This window comes from Triticum dicoccoides, chromosome 5B (genome assembly GCF_002162155.2).
Source record: "Triticum dicoccoides isolate Atlit2015 ecotype Zavitan chromosome 5B, WEW_v2.0, whole genome shotgun sequence".
Taxonomy (NCBI): Eukaryota; Viridiplantae; Streptophyta; class Magnoliopsida; order Poales; family Poaceae; genus Triticum; species Triticum dicoccoides.
The window spans coordinates 702,172,585-702,181,879 of NC_041389.1; the positions used below are offsets into that span (position 1 = coordinate 702,172,585).

Genomic DNA, 9,295 nt, shown 5'->3' on the forward strand with positions numbered 1-9,295 from the left:
GGGGCGCCCAAGGCAGCTCCCCTCCCCCTCCCACCTATATATACATATGGGGAGAGGGCGCCTAGAACACACACCAACATCTGTTAGCCGTGCGCGGTGCCTCCCTCCGTAGATTACACCCTCGGTCATATTCTCGCAATGCTTAGGCGAAGCCCTACGGGGATCACTTCACCATCATCGTCATCATGCCGTCGTGCTGACGGAACTCATCTACTTCCTCGACACCTTGCTGGATCAAGAAGGCGAGGTACGTCATCGCGATGAACGTGTGCAGAACTCAGAGTTGCCATACGTTCCGTACTTGATCGGTCGGAACGAGAAATAGTTCGACTACATCAACCACGTAATCAAACGCTTCCGGTTTCGGTTTACGAGGATACATAGACACACTCTCCCCCTCTCGTTGCTATGCATCTCCTAGGTAGATCTTGCATGAGCATAGAAAATTTTCTGACATTACATGCTACGTTCCCCAACAACATTCCCTTCCATGAAGAGTAAAGTGATGAAGCCTTTAGGCATTGGTCGTAATAACTATGAAAAATAAAGAGGGTAAATATTTCTGAACGATTTTGATTGCATCATCAACTCATCCAAACAAGAAACTTTCAGAAACCGCAAACCATCTATACACACCAACCATCAAGCCTCCAAACCAAACATGCATCCCGGGACAACTCTACTACCAGTGCTTGTCACCCACAGAAAGCTACAGCTCAATTTACAAGCTTCCCTCCAGAGTCCAGACACCAAACAACGCGAAAAACATGGAGAGGACACGCGAAAACTAGGTGCGGAGCGCCATGAACAGGTTCTGCCTTCTCGCATGCTCCGGAACCAGGCGCTCGACGACTTCCGGAGGTATACCGTTTAGCTCTGCGAATGGCACATGAAATGGACAGATTCAGCTGAGAGCAGTTTACTAGATGCAGATAGGTGCATTTCTGAACTAGGAAGACTGAAGGTAAATGTAACTACTGACACACCAAAGGTGTTGGAGAAAGCTTGACAAATGCAGCACGAAGGCAAAGCCTATAGCAACCAAGATTGGCAGGAAGCGAATCGCTGAATGTGAAGGTCTGGCTGCTGCTACTGCTATTTAGATACAGTTACACTACCTTGAGATCTGAAGTTGAAGAGGGGTGGAAGAGGCCGGCCGTTAGGTAGGCGGGTGTTTGGATCTCTCAACTCATCAAAGAACGGGTGCATGCAGGCTTCCATCTGAAGAATGGTTCCATGGTTAGAACATAAACGAGCTCATAGTGCATCAGTCTGCAATCTGGAAGGCAACATAAGAAAATGATCCTGTGGCCTTACAGCAGTGCACCGAAGATCTGGTGAGTATTGGAGAAACCTGCTGACAAGGTCCATTGCTTCAGGTGGAAGCTTTTTCTGAAAAACCTGAATAAAAAGAAAATTTTGAGGTAACAGAGGAACCATGAGAAAAATATGTTGATTTAATTTTGCGCCTGAGCGTACAGATGACATCAAAAATGACTTCTGTGTCAATTATTATTTCTCACTATTTAACAGCACGGCAGTCAATGTTTCCAAAAGTATGCACCAAATCGAACAGCTGCTGCGCACACCAAACAGCCACTAATCAAGCATGGCAGACATAATATGCAAATTACCTTGTGCCATGGGTGAGCCTTAATTTGTGGGAACTTGAACTCCGTGTAGTTTGGATTCATGCACTTGATCTCTTCCCTTGTTGGAGTACCCAAGACCTGCAAGGCACTATGACTGAACATGTCATTGTAAAGAATACAGGTCTCAGGACAGAACAGTTTAAGATGTCATATAAGTTTTCACCTTGATAATCTCAACCAGCTGATCAACTCCACTTTCGCCAGGAAAGAGTGGCTGCATGGATGAATATTATGAGAAGAAGGTAGAGAGAAAAAGGAAATGACTATATTCGTGAACAAAACCTGTCCAAGAAGCAGCTCTGCCATCACACAGCCTGTGGACCACAAATCAATGGCTGTAGTATATTCAGTTGCACCAAATATGAGTTCTGGTGCTCGGTAGTATCTTGAGCATATGTAGGAGATATTTGGCTCTCCCTTGACCTGCATATATTCAAAACATTACATCAAAACAATTTAGAAATCACCATGTCCGGGTAGGTTACTGGCGTAAGTGCACACCTTTTTTTATTCCTATTATTATCAAGAAAGTTTAGCATGCTCTTTTCAAAATCAGCAGGACTCGTGCATTTAAATTTCAAAACCTAATATAGAAGATAACTTACCAAGACCTTTGCACTGCCAAAATCACATATTTTAAGCTGGTGTGTATGTGGGTTAACCTACAGTGGAAAGCTTACTGGGTTAGTAAAAATGTATTAGTGGTTCTTCAAATATAATTAGTAACTGTTCTTCCTGATGTAAAGAAAGCTCAACTGGCCAAACAATTCAGAGGGCGAGGGAAGATATGTATAGCACAACATATTAAAGCATAGAAAAGGAGGTTAAAATCTCACGAGAACGTTCTGTGGTTTGATATCACGGTGGCAGATGCCAACGCAGTTATGTATATAAGCAAGTGCTCGGCATATCTGCAAAGTTACGAGATTACAGGAACAATAATTAGACGACTTGTAACTTGTAACAATCACATCTTGAGCCAATATACTAAATATCAAAAGACAACTGAAGGAACAATTCTGTTGCATGGCTGGGACATTATATTCTGACTTGAACAACTACAAAGAGCAAACAGATTACGGATGTATGGCAAAACTCATTAACTAAACGTTTATCTATAGTCTCCAAAATCAGTGGAATTAAGCATTAGTTGAAGAAAGTAAATAATACGGATGCACTAATGTGTGATTCATAGGTTATTGAAGTCCCTAGTAGTAGAGATAACGTTCATACTACCACAAAAATGTGCACAAACTTATCTCAGAAAAAAAGAATCTCATCCTCATCGCCTGTGTGATATACACATAGAAAATAGAACCTTACGATTAAGTAAACATACAAGAAAAAGTGGTAGAACATAAATCCAAAGACTGTAGAACTGACAGGCTGGCTCGGTTGTACGTTTGAATGTCTCAGAAGTTATTTTGGGTTGCTAGTGAAGCCATCAGTGTGAATAACTAATCTGAAACTTGTAGATAGGTCCCAACACAGTACTCAGCTATTGGAACAATAAGTTTCGAGCAGGCATGAGGACAGAAAAATGCTGCAACTAATTAGGGAACATATCATATACCATGAGTTCCACACGACAGCATGTAGATAATTTGGGTAACAAGTATGCCTAGTGCAAAGATTAACCTTAAAATAGTTTTGTAAGAAAATAAAGATGGAGGACAGTTGTGCGAAGCATAACATTGTTCAGAAAAATTACTGCCAGGTCAGGTCAGACCTGATAAGTGTATAGTTTGACATAAATGAGGGGCACTCTTTGATTCATTCTGTTGTATTGTCTTGCCATCCGGTTAACTGTCTCTGGAACGAACTCAAGGACAAGATTAAGATAAAGCTCATTCCTTTCAGTGGTTGAGAAGAAGTAATGCTTAAGACCAACAATGTTCGGATGGTCAAGCATATGCATAATTTGCAATTCCCTGTTTTTGTAACGCTTATCTTGAAGAACCTTTTTGATGGCAACGACTTCTCCCGTTTCTCGACATTTGGCCTGAAGAATTGACAGTAACAGGTTATATGCCTTCAACTATCAGTTGTGCATAGACCAGCCTAGACAACACAAAGGTCAGAAGTTTACCTGAAATACAACTCCAAAAGAACCAGTTCCAACCACATGTTCAGCAATGTAACTGACGGACTGTTTCATTAACCACCATATCAGCAAATTGTGCTTTGATAGCCAAACATTATAGTAGATTGTCAAGATGAATGTAGCATCGCCATTACCTGTTTTGGCAGACCATTTCGACCACGGATTGTGGTTGCAATTATTTGACCAGCTTCAGAACCAGAATCGGCAACCACATCTGGCTCATTGTCCTGAAAAATGAAAAATGGCGTCACTTTATCTAGTAGAACAAGATGCAAAGTTGATCAACAATTTCCATTAGGATTACTGTGAATATATATGAGCCATAACAGAGCGAAACCAGAGCATAAAACCATCCATTCCCAGGATCTAGAACACACCGCAAATATGCAGTACATCATATACTTAAACTTGCAGCAATGCAGTAATCCATTACTACGGGTAGTACAGACACAAAAACTCAAGCAGAGCCATATAATATGAGGAAGAAGATGGCTTGTGATACGTGACCGATTAATACAGTGATTACTGACAGATTGCTCATTGTACCTTAAACAGTTCAGTCACAGGTCAATCAAACAGGAGTAGCAGAAACCACTGAACCAAACCTACCCTTTCATCATGAGCATCATCTGGCTTTGCATCTCTGAGCTGCATCCCCACCATTCCCCTTCCCAGGAACTCAACTGAGCTGGCCTGCCCCTTGAAGCCATTCCCCTGCCGCGACGAGCTCCCGGCGGCACCGACATGCCTCTGTCCAGAATACGCCATCTCCCAGCTGATTGGTAAGGACTTAACGGAGATCACCAAGGTCAGCGTCTGCAAACAGCAGGGGGCTCATCTCATTGCTAGCAGAAGGGTCAGCCTACTGCCAATGCAGCTTCATCCACCACCTCCTTCAACAACAGCTGCCCACCAAAAATAAAATAAAAAAGCGTTCAAGACTAACTCGGAATGGATAAATCCCCCAGAAAATAATCATCAGGAAATAAATTGTTCTTCGGTCAGAGCACACGTCTCCTGAAGAACAAAAAAAAAACACATCAGTTGAATTTCTAGCCACCCAGAGACCTAGAAGATCCACTGAATAAAAAAACCAGCGGCCCTCTCCAAATCGCGAGGGACAAACCCCTCACGAAACTGGACCAAGATCCTCCGAGATGATTGGGTCGAACCAGCCGCAAACCGGGCCGGCGCGAGCGATAAAGATGAACTTTTTCAGCGGCGGGATCAGAGAATCCAAGAGCCGGTACCTGAAACCAAAGATCGAAGGCCGAAAATTCTGGAGCAGATCAAGCCGCAGCCCCTCAGCGGTTCCACGCACGGTTCCGCGATTCTCTCCCTGCACGAACTGCTGGTTTCGGGGCGGCGGAGGGGGGAGACGGTCGGCGGGCCGGCCGGCCAGTAGGTAATGGTGACTGACGAGTGAGGGAGGGGGAGTGGGAGTGAGTGGAGGGCAGGGGGCGGCTGCCTCCTCCCCTTCTACCTTCCGAACTTTTCTTTTTCTGGCACTCAACATTATTGGCATGGAGTAAAAAATAGTTGAGGAGGTGGAGGTGATGGTGAGCATGTGAACTGAAACTGAAAGAAATGGAGAAAGAAACAAGTTGGGACTGATACTCTGAAGAACCGTGAAGGCGACACCTTTGTTTACAGTCAATTTGGCAGCGAAAATTTTGTGGATTGACTGATGGATGGATAATACTAGATGGGATATTTATTTACCTGGGAGTGACCTGTGATGTGAAAGGATTATCTTATATAATGTAAAAGTATGTAATTATTGGCAGGTAAACTGATAGTGAAATGCTTAATAATTTGGAAACTACGTCGTCGGTGATGCAACTGGTGTTAATTTTGCAGTTATGACAGAGGAAGATACAGTGAGGTACTACATGGGCGTGCAAAGGGCATTTTCTGAACGACAAAAAAGACAATTATAGTGTAGCTTTTCTGCTGTGCGGGAGAGATGATGATGCTTCTGTGAAACAAGCTTTCAAAGTTGCACACACATAGACAGAGCATAGTACAATTCTAATAATATTCAACACAAAATCCAACACATTGTGATCGGGAGTGGACACAAGGCTGCTTGAGGTGTGGTGTGGTGTGGTGCCACACAACTTTCGGTAGAAACAGAGACAATGGAGAGCTTCAGGTTCAGGAGACCACTCTGTCAGACGCGGTATTATTCAGTGCTGAAACTCCATGTCATGTACTCTCTCCGTCCGAAAAAGCTTGTCCCTCAAATGGATGTATCTAGCACTAAGAGTAGTTAGTGCTAGATACATCCATTTGAGGAACAAGCTTGGGACAAGCTTTTTCGGACGGAAGGAGTAAGTAGCATTATTATACCTGACCAATCAGTGATGTTCAGACAGCATCTAACACTTTATATACATTCTCAACCATGTCTTTTTTTTTTTGCAAACTACTCTCTCCGTATAAAAATATATGACGTTTTTTGACACAGTCACAGTGTCAAACAGGGAGCACACAAGAAAACTCTGCCTGTCTCTTCTGTATGTGCTGATTAAATCTTCTCGTGTGCTTTCTTTTTCTCTCTATCTTATACTGAACAAAATGTTGCATGGTTCTTCTCCACAGCTCTGCTCCCCTGCCTGCCTGCCAGCAATGCAGGGAGAAAAACTTTGATGCAATAAACTGATAATGATACTTGATGCAATGCAAGCAAAGCAAAGTCATGGCAATGCATCTGCACTGCAGCCACACACACAACTTTGCCCAACAAGAATGGCAACAAGAAAGAAACAAGTGGCAGCAGCAACAGAAAGGAGCACTCCAAAAGTTTCATCCTCATCATGCTCATCGTGCTCGCTGACCGGGGTCAATGCCAGCCATGGCAGATATACTACAGTTCTTAGTTACATGCCACTGTAAAGTGCAAAGTGCTGGTGTGTGTGCTGTGAGAAGCTGATTCATCACAGCTGGACTCCAAGCAAAGGTGATGGTAGGTAATCAGGCATGTGCTTAACTCACCACTTTACCAGAACATGTCCTGCACTGAGATGGTTAATTACTCAGATGCCGACGGCGTCGAGGAGCTCCGAGTGCTGCGCCACGGAGACGAGCGTGTTGGCGACGATGGCCCCGCTGGCGGCCACCGCGGGCACGCCGATCCCGGGGAAGGTGGAGTCGCCGCAGCAGAAGAGCTGCGGGACCGGCGTCGCCTGCCCCGGGAACGTCGCCTCCCCGGCCTTTATCGCCGGGCCGTAGGTGCCCCGGTTCCGCCGGAGGAACCGCTTGTGCGTCAGCGGCGTGCCCACCAGCTTCACCTCGCACTTTTCCCGGCTGAACTTCGGGCCCAGCGCCAGCTCCACCGCCTTCCACATCACCTGCAAGCAAAAAGTTTCCCATTACAAAAGTTGGTTAAGACAGACAGCAGGTAACAGCAGCTCATGGCCAGTAAAAAGGAGTGTCTAAACTAACTTTTGCTTAACTTTTGTGAAAGGAGTTTTTTGCTAAACTTTTGACGAAAGGAGCTCCAAAGGATGTTAAAAGTGTTAAAGTGGAGCTATTTGTATCTATCTATGTGCTGATTCCAAGAGACCAAGGGAACAAAGTTACTATGTGGATTACTAGAAGAGTAACAATACTGCATTTCTAGTAGGTAATATGTTGCATATTACCTCGGAACGCTCCTCTTTCAGACTCCGGTATGCCGCGCTCTTCCGGTCGAGCCCCTCCCACAGGCCGAAAGGCTCCGTCCCCGGCGTGTACGCGTGAAGGATGTGCTTCCCCGGCGGCGCCAGGCCCTCGCCGAGAACGCTGGGGACGGATATCAGCACGACATTCTGCTCGCCGTCGACTCCTTTGTCCCAGTCGTTAACCACAATATGATGGATCCCAAGGTCCTCCTTGACACACTATCCAGTTGCATAGATGGTTACAACGCGAAAATGTACCGATGAAGCAAATATATAAATAGACATAAGTATAACTGGATCTAAAGATAATTTGTTATGATGAAGCATATGAGACAACCAACCTCCGCGTCGAAACCCAGGTGGAGGTGCATGAACGAATCGCACTGCGGCGTCGCCTTCACTTGATCTTGGTATGATCTCGGGACGGCGTCTGGTGGGAGAAGACCCAGGGTGTCCCACATGGACGCGTTGCTAACGACCGCTTTCTTCGCACGTACGATCTGCAAAGAGGAAAACATTTCATTCATGACAGGATTTCAGCGGCCGTATCGATGTGTTCAAGCATGATGGAAGTCAATATGAGGGAAAAGGTAATCATGCATGGCACTTGGAAACAGATGCATGAGACAAGGAGGTCGCTCGTCTTGGCCTACAAGATTTGCATGGTCTGCCACTAGCTAGTGCAAAAGGTGGCAAAGGCCTGAATCTTAATGGGATGGATATCTAGTGGTAGACAAGATAGCACTTAGTTTGCTTGGGAGGGATGATACCATATTGTATTGGCTATTGTGGATTTGTACCTTATTAATATTGAAAGATTTTTGGCACCAATAAGATACTCCCTCCGTCTCATAATATAAGAACATTTTTGACACTAGTGTAATGTTAAAAACATTCTTATATTTTGGGACAGAGGGAGTACTATATAGAGACAGTACTTCATATACTAGTAGAAAAGGGGGCATCGGTCCCGGTTCGTAAGGGCCTAAAGGTCGCGGCCACGTGGAGCTCCACCTAAAGAAAATTTTATGATTTTTTTTGAATTTTTTTATTTTCAAATTTCTGAATTATTTTAACCTCTAATCTCTAATCACCACCACTCATCACTGCTCAATTTATCCTCTAATCTCTAATCACCCCTCATCATTCCTAATCATCTAATTTCCCGAACGGTCACCCATCCTCCCACTCCCCCAGCCTGAGCACGCTTAACTTCCGGGTTCTATTCTCCCTCGTTTCCAAGTCTGCACTTGTTGTTTTGCTAACAATAGTAAGATGTCAATCCTATTAACCCTCAGGAATTTTGCGTGAGCATGAAGTTACACATTTCACTGTTTGAGTTTGAAACTATTGTTTAAAAAAAACAATAATTATTTAGTAACACTAATATTTCTTGAATAATTAGTTTGACCATTGTTTGACCACAGTTTGACCAGATATGACCAAAATTCAAAATAACTGAAATAATTATTTAGTAACACTAATATTTCTTGAATAATTAGTTTGACCATTGTTTGACCACAGTTTGACCAGATTTGACCAAAATTCAAAATAACTGAAATAATTATTTAGTAACACTAATATTCTAGAATAATTAGTTTGACCATTGTTTGACCACAGTTTGAAATTTTTTCGATTTTTTCCACTCTAGATCTTAAAAGCCCCGTAACTTTTTTTCTGTTAGGTTTCTGTTAGATTTTTTCCACTCTAGATCTTAAAAGCCCCGTAACTTTTCGAGTAGATGATTTTTCATATAAAAAACTTTTTCATCCGAGTCAGTATGCAAAAGTTATGCCCATTTTACTAAATTCTAGAGAGATTTTGCAAATAAAGCCGAAATTCATCTTTGTAAATTTTCCCAACAACTAGACCAC

The 9,295-nt window shown here is 43.6% G+C and overlaps 2 protein-coding genes across 7 annotated transcripts in view; both read right to left on the reverse strand.

The window, feature by feature from the left end:
- Positions 1–535: 535 nt before the first annotated feature.
- Positions 536–4,560, reverse strand: LOC119312783 (shaggy-related protein kinase kappa-like). 3 transcript variants are annotated; one of them, XM_037588545.1, is made up of 12 exons: positions 4,366–4,560; positions 3,891–3,983; positions 3,742–3,801; positions 3,382–3,654; positions 2,489–2,563; positions 2,258–2,314; positions 1,935–2,075; positions 1,816–1,866; positions 1,635–1,730; positions 1,318–1,401; positions 1,119–1,221; positions 536–876 (listed from the first exon to the last, which is right to left on the reverse strand). In XM_037588545.1, the coding sequence occupies exons 1-12, from the start codon at positions 4,522–4,524 to the stop codon at positions 788–790; spliced, it is 1,281 nt and encodes a 426-aa protein (XP_037444442.1). In that variant the 5' UTR covers positions 4,525–4,560; the 3' UTR covers positions 536–787. The 3 variants fall into 3 exon arrangements, with proteins under 3 accessions (XP_037444442.1, XP_037444443.1, XP_037444444.1); XM_037588546.1 differs by lacking the exons at positions 2,258–2,314; positions 2,489–2,563; positions 3,382–3,654; ... (1 more) ...; positions 3,891–3,983; positions 4,366–4,560 and having other exon boundaries at positions 1,635–1,740; positions 1,935–2,023; XM_037588547.1 differs by lacking the exons at positions 2,258–2,314; positions 2,489–2,563; positions 3,382–3,654; ... (1 more) ...; positions 3,891–3,983; positions 4,366–4,560 and having other exon boundaries at positions 1,635–1,746; positions 1,935–1,999.
- The window catches only part of LOC119312782 (prolycopene isomerase, chloroplastic-like), a 12,378-nt gene continuing 7,614 nt past the window's right edge, over positions 4,532–9,295 (reverse strand). The window contains exons 7-10 of one of the 4 annotated variants that reach the window (XM_037588544.1): positions 7,763–7,921; positions 7,404–7,640; positions 6,754–7,109; positions 4,532–4,661 (exon numbers count right to left, since the gene is read on the reverse strand). In XM_037588544.1, the coding sequence (XP_037444441.1) occupies positions 6,795–7,109; positions 7,404–7,640; positions 7,763–7,921 (711 nt within the window). In that variant the 3' untranslated portion in view covers positions 4,532–4,661; positions 6,754–6,794. Of the gene's footprint in view, positions 4,662–6,072; positions 6,379–6,475; positions 7,110–7,403; positions 7,641–7,762; positions 7,922–9,295 lie in introns of those variants that run through there. The other 3 variants (XM_037588543.1, XM_037588542.1, XM_037588541.1) reach the window with 3 other exon arrangements.

What these genes read in the sequence shown, in the direction of transcription:
- LOC119312783 (XM_037588545.1), bottom strand. Translation starts at nt 4,524, where the DNA reads ATGGCGTATTCTGGACAGAGGCATGTCGGTGCCGCCGGGAGCTCGTCG. An exon ending in ATGATGCTCATGATGAAAGG is followed by an intron (nt 3,984 to 4,365) that starts GTAGGTTTGGTT and finishes TTCATTTTTCAG; the next exon opens with GACAATGAGCCAGATGTGGT. An exon ending in GAAATGGTCTGCCAAAACAG is followed by an intron (nt 3,802 to 3,890) that starts GTAATGGCGATG and finishes TTAATGAAACAG; the next exon opens with TCCGTCAGTTACATTGCTGA.